The 22,060-nt window shown below is 45.0% G+C and overlaps 1 protein-coding gene across 1 annotated transcript in view; it reads right to left on the bottom strand.

Annotated features, from left to right (window-relative positions):
* Positions 1-21,503, bottom strand: part of LOC118774592 (vascular endothelial growth factor receptor kdr-like) — a 51,764-nt gene extending 30,261 nt beyond the window's left edge. The window contains exons 1-4 of the mRNA XM_036523945.1: positions 21,237-21,503; positions 20,586-20,769; positions 20,342-20,416; positions 19,352-19,539 (exon numbers count right to left, since the gene is read on the bottom strand). Of these exons, the coding sequence (XP_036379838.1) occupies positions 19,352-19,539; positions 20,342-20,416; positions 20,586-20,769; positions 21,237-21,503 (714 nt within the window). The remainder of the gene's footprint in view (positions 1-19,351; positions 19,540-20,341; positions 20,417-20,585; positions 20,770-21,236) is intronic.
* Positions 21,504-22,060: the final 557 nt, after the last annotated feature.

Genomic DNA, 22,060 nt, shown 5'->3' on the forward strand with positions numbered 1-22,060 from the left:
GCACATGCACACACTGCACTGCAGGAAAATGCTATTAATGTCCATCCAAAGCTCATGTGGCGCAGGCTGTGTGTGCACTCTCACTCTGACCATCAGTGCTTTCTAATTAGATGCTCATTAGAACTGGGACATCCTCTGCAGGAAGTATAGCATGGCATACACCTGTGATAGGACATGTCAGTGTCTTCCCAGCCAATCACTGTTCAATGCCATTACACTAACATCCAATCACCTCATACAAAATAAAATATATGTATCATTTTTGTATGGGACTGTTTAACACCATTACAGTCACAGTCAACCCTGCAACAACTAATGGGGGCACCCCCCGAGGCCTGCCCCCCCGGTTCCCCATCAGAGGGGAAGGCAGCAGCCTGCCTCTCTCAGCTCCAGCGGCAGCCCCTGAGTTATGGCTCATATTAGAAACTCCTCATGGATCCAGTCATAACTCATCTAACCCTCCCTTTCTAAACATTAGCCTCATTGGGATCGTTATCTTGCTTAAATATGTGGTCAAGGGAGGGAAAATAAATAAATATCCCCAAAAACATGGATCCTCTGTTTTCATGAAAGGCTGAAGTCTTAATTTAAACCTGATGCACAAGGTGTGTGACCTCCGGTCCAAACATGTCTTCAGTTAAGGAATCTGGGAGGCAGCAGGCCTGCCCTGCTTTCAAAGCTCCTGTGCAGCTTTAACCATCATGAAACCGAGAGAATAAAGCCTGTACAACAGCTCTCTACAAACATAAAACAGAACCTCTTACAGTACGTTTTACCAAACACTCAAACACAGCGACCAGAAAAACATCCTTTACATTCAGCAGAGTCACAGGAGCACAGAGTAGCAACAGCACAGAGTCACAGGAGCACAGGGTCACAGGAGCACAGGGTCACAGGAGCACAGGGTCACAGGAGCACAGAGTCACAACAGCACAGGGTCACAACAGCACAGAGTCACAACAGCACAGAGTCACAGCAGCACAGAGTCACAGGAGCACAGGGTCACAGGAGCACAGAGTCACAGGAGCACAGGGTCACAACAGCACAGGGTCACAACAGCACAGAGTCACAACAGCACAGAGTCACAGGAGCACAAAGTCACAACAGCACAGAGTCACAACAGCACAGAGTCACAGAAGCACAGAGTCACAGGGTCACAACAGCACAGTTTGATGTGTGGCACAGGGCAGGGGAGGGTCAGGATGATGCAGCACATTGGACACAAACGTCTCTTTAAGAGCGCCTTCTCAAACATAACCCAAACAATCCCAGAAAAACTCAAAAATGACTGTAATCATGACAGTTTGTTTTCAGATTAAAAAACCCTGTAATAAAAACCCATTAAATCAGATTTGTTTCCACTTTCATTTCATGCCCAAAGCTAACCGACTTCACCTGTGACCAACTGAAGTGATTCTGATCAGTGCAGGATAAAATCAGCTGCTCCTGTAGGTTTTCTCAGCAGGTTTCCTTCTCTCTGTACTCTGCCAGTGTGAGGAAAAACTGATAAAGAGATGATCATTACCTGCTCCTGAACATCACCCTGTGGGAATCCGTGCCCAGGAACTATAAGCTGTTTGAGTTACACTCTTTGAGGTTCCAATACAGCTGATGATTATCAGATGCATACATCTGATATCAGGAGAACAGCGGGTTTCTCTTCTCCTTCAGCATCATCGTTTGATGTTCAGTTTATACACATAATGCTGACTAAGGTGTGTAAGGAGGCAAGAGAAGGAATCCTTGTCCAGGTAGCAGGTCATGTGTCCATGACTGTGAGACCTCTGCGAGCCAGAACAAACCCAGGATGCTGGACGCTGCTCCATCCAGCATTTTACTGTTTCTCTCCCTCACTCCACCCAGCGGAGGCAAATCCGATGTGCTGGAAGCGCAACTGATAAAACATGACAGCTGCCTGCAGCAGGGCTGCTGTGTTTCCCCGGTTTCAGCCTCAGATGAGAAAATATTTACATCAGCAACAGCGGGAAAAATGCACACCCGTTTTTAAACCCACATTTACGCGGAGGAGTGTGTGGATATGCGCATGCTGGAGGGTGGAAACAGCGCGCACTCTCTTCTACAGTAATCATATAACTTTTACACTGAAACCACTAGTCAATGTCTTGCATAAACTTTTATCTTGTAAAGTAAAATACTGCAGAGGTTATCAAATAAGCCGTGGATAATGTGAGTGAAGTTGGGCGGTTCTTGGCGTTTCTTTATCACTGTGCGATCGCTCAGTCACTTTGTAGTGTCCCTTGGTTGACTCAATATAATGACTCGAAAAAGGAACACAAACCTATTTTTATCACAGGTCTAAAATGGCATTTAATATTTAGCTAAATGCAATTAGATGCGTGATATTTTTGTTGTGCTCTTTCCGTGAATAAACTGTCTCCAGGGGGTTATGAACTGCGTAAAAGCGCAGCTTCTAAAGGCCTGACAGATGAACTTCAGAGGGTTCAACGGAACCACTTCGCCCTGATTGAGAGGGTGCGCCATACGGACACGGCTTTCCACGTCAAGATGCACAAATTTCATAAAACAGGAATATGATGTTGCAGTGTATTTCTAGTAAAATACCAAAGGTTCCAGTACATCAAATTAAATGACCTATTACTCATCAATTACACAATGATCCCCATTAGTTTCAAATTGTACACCACTCATTAATAATTTACGATACTTAACCTATTTAGACTTAGCGAGAGGAGACTTAGGCGTGATTTAATAGATGTCTTTAAATTTATAAAAGGATTCAATAAGGTTAACTACAATACATTTTTTTAGGGTGAATTCAGTCTGTAGAACAAGGGGACATAAATAGAAACTAGTTAAGAGTAAGTTCCGCACTGATTTAGGCCTAAGGAAATATTATTTTACACAAAGAGTTGTCAATACATGGAATAGGTTGCCAGGTCATGTAGTTGAGGCAGAGTGAGCTGTGTTCAAGTCCAGACTTGATGCAGTGTTGGATTCTCTTTAATTCTCTTCTTCTCTAATTCTCTTTAATTGAAATGGCGAGCTTAGTTGGGCCGAATGGCCTGTTCTTGTCATAACATGTTCTTATGTTCTTATGTAAATTGTTCGCGATGAGGCGGCTTATGCAAACTCATTAAGCTGTGAGTTAAAAACAGGTACTTAGGCCGCATAATCGAGAAGAAACCCTGGGCGTCTTTCAATGTCTTCATTCAGCAGATGCTCTTTTCAGAGCGACTTATAAAGTAAGTAAGTAAATGTAAGAGCACAAGAGGGAATCCACTCCGCCGCCCACGTCTGAGCGCGTCAGTCCCCGCCACGGCATGCATAACCGTGAGCGAGATCACAATAATAGAAATAAACCATAATGTTTGACTCACCACTTGCGGAACTGACACACTGAATTAGAAAAAATACCAGTCTTGCGCAATCCATTGAGACAGTTTTGGATGCGAGGAATCCCGAAAGTCCTTAGTCAATAACCAACAGTAGAGAATCGTTTTCCACTATTGCACTGGATGTCACATACAGATCAATAAAAATTGTAAGATATTATCCCACTTCGTTTCATCTAGAAGACGGTAGATACGACCGAGAAATCTTTAATCCAACGTCAGTACTTTCATATAAAAACTTTTGTTCAGTTAAAAGCTCAGTTTGCAGATGCACGTGTTTGAGAGGATGCGTCACGCACGCGGTGTCTGCGTGCCGGAGTTCGGTGGGACGTTGGTGCGAGTCCCGGGGTCCCGGGTCAGGTGCCAGCTCTCCCCTTTAAGTCCAGCCGCAGCGGTATTGCTCACCGGAGGAAAAAAATATACTAATTATCATTTAACTCTCTGAGACAGATTCATGCCCTAAGTATTTCGTGGGCTGTGGGCTGCTTGCTTTGTAACGGGATCCTTTATAGTGGAAATAGAGGAAGGAGGTAACGTCACTGCAACTGGAGTCGCGAGGAGTATAACTACAGTATAATACAGCGCGCGGCTCCCTCCACGCGCTTCTATTGTGGGAACCCGCGAGGCTTAACTAATCCGCCAATTAGACTTCCGCTCCGATGATCAGCGCTGCGGGACGCAATAAAACTATACAGACACTGAAGAGATCCACCGACAGCTCAGCAAATTCCAGCTTCATCATTCAGCATTCTACATATACATAAAGAAGAAACCATACCTGAATAAATATTTTAACTGAAACTGAAACTTTGTTAGGAACCAGAACAACTGGAAGAAAATTTAAAAAGTAATTTGTCAATATTGTCAACAATATTATTTCCATAGTCTGCATGTTCCACCACTCACAGCAAAGTATAAAGCAGTCACCAAGAAGCTCAGAAAATAAAACTATCAAATAAAGAATGTCTAAAAACTCCCCTGTCTCCCCTACCTATTTAATTGCTTTTACAAAACAGGAAATAACAAACAAGACAGAATCTGAAAGAATATATCACTCTAGAGCGGTAGAATAAATATTTCTGGTCTTATTCTAATATTTCTGGTATTATTTATTTCACTCGTTACATGAGGGTTAATACCCCTGTGTGTCCCTGGTGAGGCTCGTGGTGTGTGGAAGTGTTTACCTCACTGATCGTATAAATGGCTTTACCAGCAGGTAGGACATATTTGAACATCCTCCTTCAGCTTCCTGTCCGTCCCTGCTGAAGACGTGACTCTGTGCTCCTGTGGTCAGGCGCTGATAACTGGTCCCAGAACAGCTGGCTTCCTTCCTCACTAAAGCTTTGCCAGTGGGAAAATGGTGATAGAGGAGCAGTGATTACACTGTTGTGTGTAAACTGGGCCCAGTGTGTGTGCTTGTTTAAGGCATCTCCTTTAACCTCCACTGATAATAAATATGCAAAGTGTGATCTCATTCTGCTTCTGCAGTGATGACTGTGGAGGTGAGCGTGTGAGCGGGATCTGAGGAAGCTGGGTTTGGCACTGTGGCACTGGAGTCAGCCGATTTACTGGAAGATTTCAGCGGATCTTTAATGAGTGCAGTGAATGACAGCAGCACAGGGTGCCCATCACTGCTCTGGGGAATTGGCTTTATTTCACCTGGAAGGACAAGCCAGCTGGTTTACTAACACTTCCTCCAGCAGCAGCTGCCTGCCAGTTTAAATCTCACATGTATGTGCTTATCAAACCTGCGTCTCTCATTCTCCAGAGGCTGGCTGAAAGCTCTGAAATCATTAGACCTCTTAACTGATACGGGAACCAAATACCTCTCATACCTTTCAAAGAGGTTTAACTTCATTATATAATTAGGTCTGTTTTATAGTATATCATGAGTGTAATGCAACACTCACACAGTTTAAAAAGAAATTTAAATTGCTGTTCTGTAAACCTCAACCCTCAAAAAAGAATTACTGAACAAGAAGATATTTGTTCTGATACGGTGGAAAACACATCCATCTGTTGTCAATTTAAACAAACTGCCAAAAAAAGTCAAGAAAAGTACATTCACAGAAGGCAACCTTAGAAATCATCATTCTCGAGGAAAGAACAGGACTGGGATGAAGAGACATGGGTGTCCTTCAACGTTCACTCCAGCCAGAGTTAAAGCTGAGAGGCAGTGATTGAAGTTCACTCCAGTCAGAGTTAAAGCTGAGAGGCAGTGATTAACGTTTATTCCTGTCAGAGTTAAAGCTGAGAGGCAGTGATTAAAGTTTACTCCTGTCAGAGTTAAAGCTGAGAGGCAGTGATTAAAGTTCACTCCAGCCAGAGTTAAAGCTGAGAGGCAGTGATTAAAGTTTACTCCTGTCAGAGTTAAAGCTGAGAGGCAGTGATTAAAGTTCACTCCTGTCAGAGTTAAAGCTGAGAGGCAGTGATTAAAGTTCACTCCTGTCAGAGTTAAAGCTGAGAGGCAGTGATTAAAGTTCACTCCAGCCAGAGTTAAAGCTGAGAAGCAGTGATTAAAGTTTACTCCTGTCAGAGTTAAAGCTGAGAGGCAGTGATTAAAGTTCACTCCTGTCAGAGTTAAAGCTGAGAGGCAGTGATTAAAGTTCACTCCTGTCAGAGTTAAAGCTGAGAGGCAGTGATTAAAGTTCACTCCAGCCAGAGTTAAAGCTGAGAGGCAGTGATTAAAGTTCACTCCAGTCAGAGTTAAAGCTGAGCGATATAGACAGTGTTCCAGTCCTGAACACAGACATTCCAACATCCACAAATTAGCCCATAATCTTTCACATTATGCATATAAATATGTATTAGTTTTCTGCTTGTGCAGTAAGATTTTTTTTTTATTTAGTTTAACTTGAGCTCTTTTCTATTTATAAATTGCTGTTTGTTATGTGTGAATGCACCATCAGGATTGTTACTCAATTTTGTTGTACTCTGCAATGACAATAAAGGAATGTATCTATATGGTTTTTGTATAAATATAAATGTGGTGTATAGATATAGATATGTTCATATCCTGCTTGCATGTTCAATTTGCATTTGCTGTTAATGTGTAATGTAGAGAAGTTTTCAGAGCAATGCAAATCCCCAGGTCCAGGGCACCCAGAAAAGACGGAGGAAGGAAAAAGAGCAGGAAGTGATGAGCTGAACAGGAGCGTCTTTGAGGTGTTCTCTCTGGGATCTGGGTGCACAGCAGCATGGAGGGGACAGAGGTATTCTCAGCATACCACGGCAACCAAAGCAACAGCGCCGGGGGAAACTGCTCCCACAGCAGCGGACAGCCTCTTCAGAGACACCCAGATCAGAGGCTAAAACAGCACCCCAGACACAGAGTGTAATGACAGCAAGGCCCCAGAAACCCCGCACGGTCTGCTGTGCTGCTGTGGGGTGAGGTGGAGACTCCTTCAATAAAACTTTAGCTTTGTCAGATGCCCTCCTGTGGCGGATAGTAGCATTGCACCCACCCAAACACAGGAAGGTCTTGACTAGGATGATTAAAATTGTTTACTAGCATCAGCATTACTGAATTGTGTTGCTCAAACTAAAGCTTCCAACTGAGCAAAAGGTAAAACCTAAAAAAGACGTAACTCACCTACTGCCCTGAAGAACAGTTATCATACCAAACAAAATATACTTTCACTGTCCAAAACAGCAAATCATTCAGCATGTAAATATTCGCAAAAATCTGTCATGGTGGTGATATCTTGCAAAGTGAACATTTTTTTTAGAGAGAGATGGAGTTATGTAGAGGCTCAGTCTCAGAGATGAAAGACTCACTGAATGAATACAGGAATGAATGAGTGACTGTTTTATGTATTCTGGAGTGAAAAAGGATGAAATTGCTAATTTCCTGATGAGTTAATCCCTGAACTCCCCCCATGGTGGGGGTTACAGCTGGCAGATGCACCTGGCCAAAGGAATACCTGGACTTGACTGAGCTGCTGCTGTGCAAGAATAGGCAATTTTACCTCAAAAAACTGTGTTCCGCTTGCAGTCCTGTCCCCTGGGCACCTCTGATCACCTTTGATGGACCTTTCATCTCAAACAGTAGGTCTGGGTCTCTCTGCAGGACAATCTGAGACAATCTTGGTTGTATCTGCAATCCAGCCTGAAACACTTCCTGCAAACTCACAAAAAAGACAAATTTTGGATCTAGAAACCATTATGAGTAATAGTAATTATGATGTTGTTGGGATCACAGAGACATGGCTTGGTGCAGGGGATGGGGATGAGTATAACGTAGAGCAGGGGTTCTCAAACTTTTGAAAGCTGGGCCCCCCTCCACGCTGATCAAGCTGATCAATCCCCCCCCCCCACCACCACCAACCATAGATAGATAGATAGATTATTATTACATTATTAGTAATAGTAAGCTACTATAAAATTATTATTATTATTATTATTATTTTATTATTATTAGTAGTAGTAGTAGTAGTAGTAGTATTAAGTAGGCTATCATTATTAGGCCTACAATCATCAGGCTATTTGTTAATACTAGTGGTAGGCTATTTTTTCTTTATTATTATTATTATTATGCCCTATGATTATTAGGCCCTATTATTATGCGATTATCATCAGGCTATTTATTAGTAGTGGTAGTACCAGGGCTTATTATTATTATTATTATTAGGTTATTAGTGGCTTGTGTTATCATCACCAAAGCTCGCAAGTCTGTTTTCAGTGTGAGATGTGAGCCTGCTTTGTTTTGCAGAGTTCTTGAATTCTCAGCTCAATTTTAGATAAACACAGCCTCAGGTCATCCTCAATCTGTGTGTGATTTCAGTATTTGGTTTTGAGCGCGGTGAGTTTTGAAAAGCCTGCCTCACACAGATATGTTGATGGGAAAGGTAGGAGGACTTTTAATGCTGCATCAGAAAGCTGGGGGTATTCCTGCATCAGTGTTACCCAGAAAGATGCAAGAGGGCAGGTGGTAAAGAGGTGTTTCAGTCTGGTGTCACTCTTCAGTTCAATAAGCTGTTCCTGCATTTGAAGTGACAGATCGTGTCCAATGCAGACAAATGGGTCCTGAACCCACGAAAATGAGCTGTAGTCCTCTTTGAAATATGATTCGAACTGCTGCTTTAGCGCAGACAGGTGATCTGCAGCTGATTGGAGGACAGAGGAGAAATCACTTCCGCCTGCTTCCGTGATGAAGTCTGCCAGACTGGGAAACATGTCAAAGGGCTTCGGCATTTTTTTTGCTGCAAGTGCCTCGTGATGGATCATGCAATGAGTCCATCTTGCAAGCGGAGCTACCTGCTGGAGGCGTGTCACTAAGCCACTCTCACGGCCTGTTATGGATCGCACACCATCTGTACAGATGCCCACACACTTGGACCAGCACAGGTCAGCCTCTTTGACAAACATGTCAAGAAGTTCAAAAATTGCCTCCCCAGTTGTGCGGGTTTGAAGTGGACGACAAAACAGAACATCCTCTTCAATTGCCTGGTCTTTTAGGTTTCTGACATAAGTCAGCATCTCTGCCTGCCCAGCAACATCAGTAGACTCATCTACCTGTAATGCGAAGTAAGGACTCTGCTTAACATGGTGTATGAGTTGCTCCTTCACATCATTAGCCATATCAGAAATTCTGCGAGCTACAGTGTCATTGAAAAGTGGAATGGCACTAAGTTTAGAGGCAGCGCTTTCCCCCAGCATAATCCGGCACATATCCTGTGCTGCTGGCAAAATCAGTGTCTCAGCAACCGTATGTGGTTTTCTGAGTTTTGCAATCCTATGGGAGACCACATAGGAAGCCTCGAGACACTGACTAGACACGGTGGTAAGTCTGCTCATTGTGGACTTCTGGGCATGAAGGGCATAGCGCTTTCTTTTAAAAAAATCCACAGGCTTATCTTTTAAGTCGGGATTCTTGGTGTCTAGGTGTCTTTTTAACTTGCATGGTTTCATGCTGTCATTAGCAAGCACCTCCGCACAAACCACACATTGAGGACGTTGTTCCAAAGTACCAGTCACAGAAAACCCGAAATGCAAATAACTCTCGTCATATTTGTGGACTTTCGGCTTTTTTGCAACTGGCTCTTCAGTGGGGGCATCTCTTCTGTCTCGAATTACAAATTTGTCCATGGTATTCGATCTCCAATAAACTGATTTTATGAACAAACCACAGAGGCTATTCAACGGTTATCAAAGGTTACCTTACGACAAGACAATGCATGGAGCTCGGCTAAAATGAGTGGTTCACAAACTAGTCATTAAATAATTTTTTTATGTTTATTGTGATACAGTGTTGATTGTAATGACTGTGAAGAGAATGATGTTAAGGTTGTGATTGTGAAGTGAAAGAAAGAGGCAGAAGTAGCCTACCAAGAAGACAAAGGTAACGGGTAGTAAGAAGAGAAAGATGGTTAAGATTAGCTAGGAGAGATGGAAAGGAAGAAAATAAAGCTGAAATAGTATTTTAAAAGACTATTTTAACATACACTGCCGTTGCAGAGCCAGAGGGCTGCAAGCAAGGGCAAAGCAAGGAGATAGCCTTTAAAAAGGGGCTAGCATGTAGCAGATGTTATTAGTGCATTTGGTAGTTTTATTTACACTCACTGGGTGACAGTTGCGGTAGTGTAGCACTCACGTAAGCAACAGTACTGAACTGTTTACCAGTTTGCTTTACTGCGGTGCCCATACGCGCATGCATATGCACTGCATATGTAGCGCTGTATAATCGCATCGCTTCAGTGTGTGTGTAGAAAAGGGCCACATGTTTCTGTTTCTGTCTTCGTCTTTGTTTGCGCACCACCCCCACCTCTCACAGACACTTTGTTTACAAGTCAGTTGAAACCTGGCCAAACCGGTCCTGCTGCTCCCCTTATCAGCAGGACCCCCACAGGGAACTCAAGGCACAGGCGCACCCCCAAGGACGGCCCCCAGGTCACCATTTGCCCTCAGACCTGCCTGTATCCTTTGGCCACCAATCAGGGCCTCAATAAGGCCAGGGATACGGGACAATATAAAGGTGGTAGTGACCTCCCCCACCTCAGTACCACAACAATACCTGGGAGGTGAAGAACTGGGGAGACCAAGCCTTTGGGGACCAAGCATTGTGCTGTTGTTGTGTGCGTCTGCGCCAAAGTAAGTAGTATGCCTAAGTTCAACTGGTTGTAATACAATTGCCTGTAGAGAGAGAGGGGTGTGCACGTTAATTAAGATAGTGTGTCCTGCACGTATAAATGTTTCCATAGCCATTCATGCAGTCAAAGCCTGTATGTCCCATGCCTGTTATCCTGTTATGTACTCATTCATTCTCCCTGCTTACTCCTTTCAGGAATCCACATACACATACAACACAAACCCTCACATCCACCCATCCAAAATCCCCAATAAACAACTGAACCCGGAACCTGACTCCTGTGTCCTGACCAACACCCCACTGTGACAGCAAAATAGCCTGAACCTGGTTACGAGTGAAACTGCCCCCTCAGTTTCAGTGTGCTATATTTAGGTTATACCGTGTTGTGCACCTTACTATATGCATCATTGTTTACGTTGATATTATAAATAATGCTAATATCCAGAGGTGTAAAGAGTACTAAATTATTTTACTCAAGTTGCTGACATCTCCAAATGGATGTCATCCCACCATCTAAAGCTGAACCTCAGAAAAACAGAACTGCCGGCCGGCCCTTCCCCCCGGCATGACCTCTCTATCACCGTCGATGGCACCACAATACCATCCTGTCAGTCAGCAAAGAGCTTGGGCCTGCTGATTCCTCCTCCACAACATCAGGAGGATTCGTCTGTTCCTGACAACATACGCGACGCAGCTCCTTATCCAGGCCACAGTTCTCCCTCGACTGGACTACTGCAACGCTCTCCTCGCAGGCCTCCCAGCCTGCACCACCCAGCCTCTCCAACTCATCCAGAATGTAGCTGCCTGACTAATCTTCAACCTCCCCAAATTCTCCCATGTTACTCCCTTGCTTAAAGCCCTCCACTGGCTTCCTGTCACTGCCAGGATCAGATTCAAGACCCTGACCCTCGCCTTCTCTGCAATCAACAGGACAGCCCCTGCCTACCTCCAAGAACTCATCCAGCCCTACACACCAGCCCGACCCCTGCACTCAGCAGCAACTGGACGCCTTGCTCCTTGCATGGTCAAGGCAGGAGGTGCTCGTTCTGCCAGACATTGCCGTTTCACCTACATCGCTCCTCAGTGGTGGAACGAACTCCCTGTCTCGCTACGGACAGCTCCTTCACCCCAGTCCTTCAGACGGGGCCTGAAGACGCACCTCTTCAGACTCTACCTGGACTGACCCAGCACACAATTGCTGCCCCCCCGCCAATCAGTGCTGTCGTAAATTGCTGTGCTTTTTAAATTGTGCTTTTTAAATTGTTTCTTGTTACCCTGACGCTCATTGCACCGTTTGAAGTTGTTGAAGTTTGCTGTTTGAAGGTGTATCGTATTAGTTGCCCTATAGGCTGTAATTGTACAAATCTGATAGTACTGTGTCCTCAAACAGACCTTGCTCTCAGCTGAGAACTGTCTCATTGTGGAATTGTACACATCCTGTCCCCGTACTGTCGCTATACTTGCTGTATGTTAATGTATGTTTGCAGGATTCCTTTAATATGAAGTAAAAGTAAAAAGACATTAGAAACGTGCTTTATTCATGACACTGATGCAAGGTGGGAAATTAACACCCACCACCAACCAAAAGCAGGTGATTTTGTGCAGATGCCAGAATAGTTCAGTCCACTACCATATTTAGCACTTGATTTTAATGAGGCTGGTAAAAAAGAGTGGCAAGTACAGTAGAATTTAGTAATGTACCAGACAATTAATTTTGCAGCTTGCTTAAACAGCTCAGGTGAATCGAAATTAAAGCCAATATTCCCTATTGATTTCACCATTTAACTTCCTTGTAGTTATTAAAGGGAGATGCAGATGAAGGGTACAGGGATCAGCTTAAAGAAGACATTTTAAACAATACTCACATTGTCACACTGAACTTTTCACAGACATTCCTGATGGCGTCTTCCCCCTCCTGTTACAAGATCCGTAAGATAACCAAACACACTGAATGCGTTAATACAGTTTGAACCGCTGTCGGTCGTGGTTCTCACCACCTTACCTCTTATCTTGTACTGTGAGTGAATGTCATTAAGGGTACCTGCTAGAACATCAAAGGTGTGGGACCCTCTCAGCTTCTTGCAGGCAAGTGCAGCAGATCTTTCCAATGTTTCTTCATCTATCCAGTGAGCTGTGAGGCTGATATAACTTCTGTGGTGCACTGTCCAACAATCAGTGGTGGTGGCAACATAGCTGACTCCACAAAGATGTGACATTAAATTTATCTTCACTCTAGCGGCAGCTTCCTGTATTTTGACTTGAAGAGTGGGTCTAGAAATGACCTTGCATTGAGGATTCAGCATTGAAAAGATTTTTGAATGCAGGTTCTTCGACAATAGAAAATGGATGAAGACCCTCACAAATAAAGTTGATCATAAGCTTGTCAACTGTCTGCTGTGGCACACGTCTGGAAGCATCAACTCCAATCACATCAGATATCTTTGTTTGCTTGTTTGGGACATTTGCTGGTCCATGGCCTGTTTCCAGGGTTCACTTTCGTGCTGCTACAAGGTCAGTGTAGGCCTTCAGCTTTAATGGATGTTTCCTCTGTAAACAAAAAGTTTCCATCGGTGTGAATGAATCAATATAAGCAATGCCCCTTTTTCATACAGCTTTGTACGTTCATGCAAAACTTTTGATATTGACATTTGATAAAGCACATTTCTTGCTTACAGATATTGTTAGCACCGCAAACGCGGACTGCAGGATGTTCCGGTTCCAGGTGATTATTTGAAAGGGACAGGCAGTTCGTAAATCCAGAGACAGGCAGGGTTCGAAACACAGAGAAGCAGTCCGGGGGCAAATCCAAAATCGGGAGTCAGGGAGAACAGGGTCAGGAATCAGGCAGGTGAGTGGCAGCGATCAGATCCAAACGGCAGGCAGGAATCGTGGTCAGGAAACAGGCACTGAAACGAACTAGCAACAAGACAAGCTCGATTGCTGCTCGATTGCTGCTCTGGCTCGATTGCTGCTCTTGCTCGATTGCTCGATTGCTCGATTGCTCGATTGCTCTTGCTCAACTGCTCTAGCTTGGACGAGTTCCTGCTGTGTTTGTTTGTGGAGTGGTTTCTGTGCTATTACATTCAATCGGATAAAAATAAAAATTGGTGCTATTGGTGCTATTTACCTAGCTATTACATAAGGTAGGTCTGATCTGCTCTTAAAGTTGAATCTTTTGTTGCCATTAGGGTACAGAGAGGGAATTTTCCACTTTTTTTCCTCCGTCGCAGCTAATTCGCCTCTATCCGAGGAGGGGTTTTTTGTGGTTTTTCGCCCTCTCAGGAGCAAATCTCTAAATAATTAAGCAGCACACTTTAGCTAGCTATTTGGGTAGTTTAGCTAACTAGCCGGTTCACTTTTTTACCTTTTTCTACTATTTTTCAGCGTCAGATTTTAGGATATTCTGATTCTGGTTGTGTTAACGAGTCTGCGCGTTTGCTGAACTGTAAACTTAATTTTATTGTATTAGGCTAAGTGGCATTTCTTGCGCTTGATTTCTGCCTTCTGACTGTTCTGAGCCACCTCGGTGCTTTTAGCACTTTTTTAGCTGGTAATTCTGTCTCGGCAGTAAATCCTTATTTAGGGAAAGCGTTTACATTTAGGGGAAAAAATGTGGCCAAAACTGTGCGAGAGTTGCCGGATGATCGGATTTCTGGAGGGAGACCTCCAGGATGAGTTCATCTGCGACCGTTGCCGACTTGTTGAGCACTTGGAGAACAAGATTCTTGATCTCGAGGCCCAACTAGCTGGACTCCACAGTAATCCTGAATTGTTAGAGTTCCAGGAACTGATTAGTACGCCCTATAGAGAGATAGTGTGCTCACCCAAGCCGGGTAGGGGGGAAGATACAGACCAGATAGGGCGAGAGAGCTGGGTTACAGTAGGGCGTATACGTAGAAAGGGGCACAAAATTTCAAGAGGGGCAGTATCTCCAGAGATTGCGGTGACCAACCATTTCGCGCCACTGCAGGACGAGTTGACCCACGATCCTGAGAGTGGGAGGACTGAAGAGCCCCAGGGCACCCAGGTGGCCTCATCCTCCAAGAAAAGGGAGTTGGTGATAGTGGGGGATTCAGTCATTAGAGGGGTAGACAGCATAGTGTGTTCGCGTGACAAGGAGTCTCGCATGGTCTGTTGCCTGCCTGGTGCCCAGGTTGGAGACCTCCTGGAGAGCACGGACAAGCTCCTGGCCAGAGCGAGGGAGGATCCGGTGGTCATAGTCCATGTTGGAACCAATGACATAGGAAAGGGTAGGTTCGGGGTTCTGCAAGAAAAATTTATTGAGCTAGCGGGGAAGATTAGGAGAAGAACCTCCACGGTAGTCTTCTCTGGAATTCTACCAGTACCACGTGCAAGCAAAGGGAAGCAAGCCTTTATATGGAGATTTAACACGTGGTTACAAACCTGGTGTAGGAAAGAGGGGTACAGGTTTATGGGGCACTGGGACTCCTTTTGGAACAGGGGTGACCTGTACAAGCGGGACGGGTTGCACCTGAACCGGAGGGGTACAGCTGCACTGGGCCAGCGTATGGTTAGGGTAGCAGAGGGTTATTTAAACTAGGGTCTGGGGGGGCAGGGAGTTTATACAGTCAGATGGGTAGGGATAGACAGACTGCCGGAATAGAACACACCATGGCTAAATATCTTATTAGAAGAGAGGAAACGATGCTTGTAAATCAGTCAGAACAGCACTGTAATAGAGGTGTTTCTGGGCAGTTGGGGGCGGGGGTAGAGGGCAGGAGAGGCACACATGGTACCCTGAAATTTCTCTGTTTAAATGCTAGAAGCATAAAAAATAAAATTCTCTGGAAACCGTTATGAGTAATAGTAACTTTGATGTTGTTGGGATTACAGAGATGTGGCTTGGTCCAGGGGATGGGTATGAGTACAACGTAGAGGAATACAAGCTGCTAAGAAAAGATAGAATCAATAGAAGAGGAGGAGGCGTAGCTCTCTATGTAAAGGATAATCTTAATACTCAGGAAATACCAGGAATGGAGCCCCTTGGCGTTAGTGAAGACTTATGGATTAAGATATTGGGGGAAAATCAAAAAGGCCTGAATGTTGGAGTATGCTATAGGCCACCAGCCTCAGATAGCAATGTCAGTAGTACTCTCTTTGATAACATTAAACTAGCATGTCAGGAGGGTGAGACAATAGTAATGGGGGACTTCAATTACCCTTCAATTAATTGGGAAGCTGTGTCAGGTCAAGGTAAATGTGAGGAAGAGTCTTTGGATGTTGTAAATGATTGTTTTTTGATACAGTCTGTTACTCAACCCACGAGAGAGAACACAATCCTAGATCTGGTTCTGTGTAATAATCCTGATAGAATCGGCAGTATTGAGGTAGGGGAACCACTCAGTACAAGTGACCATAGTTCAATTACATTTGAAGTTTTTTGGCAAGTTAAGTCTGCATTCTCCAATGCTAGAGTATTCAACTTTAGGCAAGCTGACTTTATTAAGATGCGTGATTATACAAGGAATATAAACTGGGTACCTCTTCTAGGTGGTAAAACTGTCAAAGAAATGTGGTGCATATTTAAAACGATTATTCTGGATGTACAGCGTAAATTCATTCCACAAGTGAGAAAAGGAAAACTGAAAAAGAAGCATCCACAGTGGATGAATAAGTCACTGCGGAACAGTTTGAAACAAAAAAGGAAATTATTTAGAAAATATAAGTTGGAGAGCTCAGATAGAAATAAGATTGAATACAGTAATATGCGAGCTCAAGTTAAGAAAAAAATAAGGGAAGCCAAAAGGTGTTATGAAAGACAAATTGCACTAGATGCAAAGAGCAACTCTAAACGTTTTTTTCAATATTATGGTCAAAAAAGGATAGTTAAGGATGAAATAAGAGGTATAAAAAATAAGGATGGGGTTATGGTTTACGATAACAAAGCTATTGCTGATACACTAAACAGTTACTTTGTAGAGAGTTTCACTAGTGAAGTGTTTTTGCATATGCCTTCAGGTGCAGTCAGTTCTCAGAGCCTTATAGAGAAAATTGATTTCAATGATGCAGAAGTACTAGATAAACTTCAAAAACTTAAAACAAATAAGGCAGCAGGCCCTGATGGAATATATCCTAGAGTTCTCAGAGAACTAGCAGAAGTGGTTTACAAGCCTCTGACAGTTATTTTTAAGCAATCCCTTAAAACTGGAGAAATACCAGATGACTGGAAACATGGCAGTGTAGTACCTATCTACAAGAAAGGAGACCGGACTGAACCAGGAAATTATAGGCCTGTCAGCTTAACTTGTATCGCATGCGAAATACTGGAATCCATCATTAGGGATAATTTGCAATTATTCCTGGAACGAAATGGTGTTCTAAATGATAGCCAACACGGTTTTCGCAAAGGGAGGTCGTGCTTAACAAACCTCCTGGACTTCTTTGAGGAAGCTACAGCATGTCTGGACTCAAACCAGGCTTATGATATTATCTATTTGGACTTTCAAAAGGCATTTGACAAAGTCCCGCACGAGAGACTCATATTGAAAATGACATCTGCGGGAATTACAGGAGCCATCACCGAGTGGGTTCGAAGTTGGCTGTCTGATAGAAAGCAGACTGTAACTGTGGGAGGAATTATATACGAGCAGGGTCAGGTACGAAGTGGAGTCCCGCAGGGATCGGTGTTGGGGCCTTTGCTATTTCTTATATACATAAATGATCTTGATGCAGAGGTTAGAAGTAAAATAGTAAAATTTTCAGATGACACAAAACTAGGGGGTCTAGCCAACAGTATAGAATCAACTAAGGTAATACAGGAAGACCTAAACAGCATCCAAAAGTGGGCAGATACCTGGCAGATGACTTTCAATTTAGATAAATGTAAAATCTTGCATGTAGGAAATAAGAACCTTAGACAAGACTACTTCATGGGTGGAAAAAAACTAGAATGTGCTCAATTTGAAAAGGACTTGGGAGTAATGGTTGACCCAAGCTTAACAGGATCTAGACAGTGTGCTGTAGCAGTAAAAAAGGCCAACAGGATGCTGGGATATATAGCCAAAAGTATTGAGTATAAATCTAAAGAGGTTATATTGAAATTATACAATGCCTTAGTCAGACCGCACCTGGAATACTGTGTGCAGTTCTGGGCACCGCACTATAAAAAAGATACTGAAGCTTTAGAAAAGGTTCAAAGAAGGGCAACTAAATTAGTTCCTGGCATCAAATATAAATGCTATGAGGAAAGACTCAAGTTACTTAACCTATTTAGATTAAGCGAGAGGAGGCTTAGGGGTGATTTAATTGAGGTATTTAAATTTATAAAAGGAATCAATAAGGTTAACTATAATAGATTTTTAGGGTGAGTTCAGTCTGTAAAACAAGACGACATAAATGGAAACTAGTTAAGAGTAAGTTCCGCACTGATGTAAGGAAATATTATTTTACACAAAGAGTTCTCAATACATGGAATAGGTTGCCAGGTCATGTAGTTGAGGCAGAGACCCTTGCTGTGTTGAAGTCTAGACTTGATGCAGTTTTGGATACTCTTTAATTAAGAAATGGCGAGCTTAGTTGGGCCGAATGGCCTGTTCTCGTCATCATATGTTCTTATGTTCTTAAGACAGAGACACGCAGGGAAGATATAGGGCTGGGGTAACGAGGAGATGGGATGCAGGTGAGCAGGCAGGCAGGTGCAGGTAATGAGGAAATCAGGTGGGCGGGGACCAGGCGGGGAGCGGGGCGGGGCTGGAACACCAGGAAAACAAAAGCACAAGGACAGGGAAAACAAAAACACCGTGGCTTAAGGGGGTGGAGCCCTGACAGATATGCCTGAAGATAAAGTTATAAACTGTTTGAAAGGATACACATTAAGTCATAGTATTTACATTATAAACAATGGATCCCATCCCATTTTCATATTGTAATTTATAAACATGGTACACGAAGGGTGCACATACAATTTTCATTTAGTCTGATCATACATTACTGACTGAAAGATATTGAGCATTATAATGCCACCTCAACTGACAGCCAAGCTGACGGATTTTTGTACCATTATCTTCAGAATAGAAATGATAACAAAAGAAAATAATGAATTACTTTTGCTCCTTTAAGTTAACTTACCCAATAAAAAACGTAACAAGCCAATGTTAAAACAGGAAAGATTAGGTCGTATTAAAATGTTTATTCCTGTCATTTATCAGTCCCTCCAGGATTTTGCGGGCTTTTGTTGGGATTGTTGCGGCCTAAAATGCCTGTTTTAGCGGGAGCTTTTCTAAAAAGTTGCAATGCATGTTGCGATTTTTTTGTGTATAATTCACAGGCGACCACAGGCAAATTGTACCAGTAAAAATAAAACCACACTGTTCTGAGTATTCCAAATAACTCAGGATTACAAATATTCTAACAAAACATGCTTTATTAAAAAAAATGTGGGGCATTCCACAAAGCAGCAAAATAATTAAATAATTATTAAACCATAACTCAAAATACAAACCTCTTTTGCTGTAATACTTAAAACAATACACATGTAAACAACTCACTTTTATCTTATAAACTGAAATTCTTATATTTACTTTTATCAAGAGCTCTGTTGGAGGTTTGATAATTTAAGATCTAAAAGAAAAAAATCCTTCATCTTAAGGATTCAATGTTGAAAGATGCTAACAGAATGCAAAAGAATGCAAGAAGAAAAAAAATATTCTTCTGAGGACCCCCACAGTACCTGAATGCAAAAAAACAAAAATAAAACTGTGCAAATGTAAAAGTTGTAGTGCATAGAACTTATCAGTAAACACAGAACAAATCAAGTACCACTGTACTTTACATTACGCTTGTGCTCCACACCATAGGAAGAGTAAATCTCAACCCACATTCTCAGAACTTTTATCTACAGCTGCTCATGAAACCAAACATTTATGCTGACAGATATCTGTATCAAATGCAGCGGCGTGAGGCGGTGAGAGTAGGCCGGACAGGACGGCCGCGACAGGACGGCCCCCACTCCTATGTCCGAAGCGTCCACTTCCACGATGAACTGATGGGCAGGATCAGGCTGTGTCAGGATGGGCGCAGAAGTGAAGCGGCCTTTCAAGTTGCAAAATGCCGCCTCGGCTGCCGGAGACCAAGAGAATGCCCTGTTGGTAGACGTCAGAGCCGTGAGGGAAGCTGCTACTGTGCTGTAGTCACGGATGAAGCAGCGGTAAAAGTTGGCAAACCGAGGAAGCGCTGCAGCTCCCGACGGGAGGTGGGGCGGGGCCACTCCTCCACGGCACGGACCTTCCGCCGGTCCATTTGTATGCTTCCTGCTGTGATAACGAAACCCAGGAAGGAGATGGTGTCTTGGTGGAATTCGCTCTTCTCAGCCTTGACATAGAGTCCAGGTAGACAAAAACAAACTGGTTCAGCATGTCCCGTAGGACATTGTTCACCAGCGACTGAAACACGGCAGGGGCATTAGTTGACCCAAATAGCATAACCATATATACGTAGTGACCGGTGGAGGTGTTGAAAGCTGTCTTCCACTCATCTCCCTCCCGGATACGGACCAGGTGGTAGGCGTTTCGGAGGTCAAGTTTTGTGAAGATGGTGGCCCCCTGCAGCGACTCAAAAGCAGAGGACAGGAGCGGGAGGGGGTAGCGGTTCTTCACAGTAATGGCATTGAGACCCCGGTAATCGATACAAGGACGAAGAGAGCCGTCCTTCTTCCCAACAAAGAAGAAGCCGGCCCCGGCAGGCAAGGAGGACGGGCGAATAATCCCAGCTGCTAGGGACTCCCGGATGTAGCGATTCATGGCCTCAGTCTCCGGCGGGGATAGGGAGTACAGACGCCCCCGAGGTGGTGAAGAGCCGGGCACGACGTTGATCACACAGTCATAAAGACGATGCGGAGGAAGCGAGGCGGCTTGGGACTTACTGAACACGGGCTTCAGGTCCAGGTACTCCAGCGGCACTGCCGAAAGGTCTGGAAACTCCTTTGGTGCGTGAGCGACTGGTGACACAGGAGCTAGGGCCTCATGCAGACAGTGGGAGTGGCAGATGGACTCCAGCCCAGGATCTTGTTGCCCGGCCAGTCAATGTGGGGGTTATGCCGCGCCAGCCAGGGATGACCCAGGACTACGGAGACTTGCAGGGTGTCAATGACGTGCACCACCATCTGCCAGAGATGAGGAAGTCCACGGGGGGAGTGGCATGGGTTATACGGACCAGCAGGGCCCCGGTGATGGCATGGGCCTCCAGAGGCGAGTGCAGCGGGACGCGGGGAAGATGCAGGCGGGCCGCCAGGTCAGCGTTGATGAAGCTCCAATTGGCCCCTGAGTCAATCAGGACGGACACCGCGTGAGGCTGATCCTCGACGAGCAAAGTGGCAGAAAACAGAGGGCGGAGTTCAGGGGACAGGCTTAGTGGGGTGACGCTCACCTGTAATCCCCTTGCTACGGGTGAGCGCTGGCTTTTGCTGGGCAGGTTACCACGAAATGCCCAGGCTGACCACAGTACAGGCACGCCCCAGTGCTGATCCTCCTCTGACGCTCAGCCGGGGACAGACGAGTCAGGCGAGTGCGGTCGACTTGCATCGGCTCCGGGGAAACAGGCGGCGGTGTAGCAGGGCTATGTGTCGCTGGCGTGTGGCAGGGACTCACGAGAGGGGCTCCGCAGTCCACTGGCTTCTCTCTCCAGCGCCGCTGTGACAGGCGCTGGTCAATGAGGATAGCCAGATCCACCAAGGCGTCAAAGCTGACCGGCAACTCCCGAGTGGCCAGCTCATCCTTGATGGCTTCCGAAAGGCCGTGGAGAAAGGTGTCGTACTGCGCCTCCGTGTTCCATCCACTGGAGGCAGTGAGGGTGCGGAAGTCAATCGTGTAATCAGACACCGACCGGCGCCCCTGGCGGATCAGGAGCATCTCACTCGCGGCTTTGCGACCGTGTTTGGAGCGGTCGAAGACTTTCCTCATCTCCTCGGCGAAGGAGTGGCAGAAAGGGGCGTCGGCATCCCAAACCGCAGTGCCCCACTCCCTGGCACGCCCTGTCAACAGGGTAATCACGTAGGCGATCCTCGCGTAACATTCGGGAGGTGGCATTCGAGGTTCCCAGCTTGGGAGAGCTGGTAGGGCAGATGGAGTAGCTGCCGCAGGCAGTCCGGGGCGGTTCTCCTGGCTCAGCTGCTGCAACTGCTGCAGCTGGGACGTGATGCCGGCAAGGTTGGTGGCGAAACTCTCCAAGGACCGGCCGATGGCTTCCAGCTGGCTTTGATGGCCCCCCAGCAATGTGCCTTGCAGCTCCAGCACAGCCCTCAGCTGGGATAGGTCTGCTGAGTCCATAGTGGCCAGTTCGTACTGTAACGGCTCAGGTTAGGACTCAGTCGCAGACCAAGAGAGCTTCAGGTTCCAGGCGGGTTTATTAAAAACGTCAGGCAAGATGCAAAACAAAAGCAGGCAGGGTCGAAAACCGGTGCCCAGGTTGGAGACCGCCTGGAGAGCGGGGACAAGCTCCTGGCCAGAGCGGGGGAGGATCCGGTGGTCATAGTCCATGTTGGAACCAATGACATAGGAAAGGGTAGGTTCGGGGTTCTGCAAGAAAAATTTATTGAGCTAGCGGGGAAGATTAGGAGAAGAACCTCCACGGTAGTCTTCTCTGG

Source organism: Megalops cyprinoides, chromosome 3 (genome assembly GCF_013368585.1).
Source record: "Megalops cyprinoides isolate fMegCyp1 chromosome 3, fMegCyp1.pri, whole genome shotgun sequence".
Lineage (NCBI taxonomy): Eukaryota > Metazoa > Chordata > Actinopteri > Elopiformes > Megalopidae > Megalops > Megalops cyprinoides.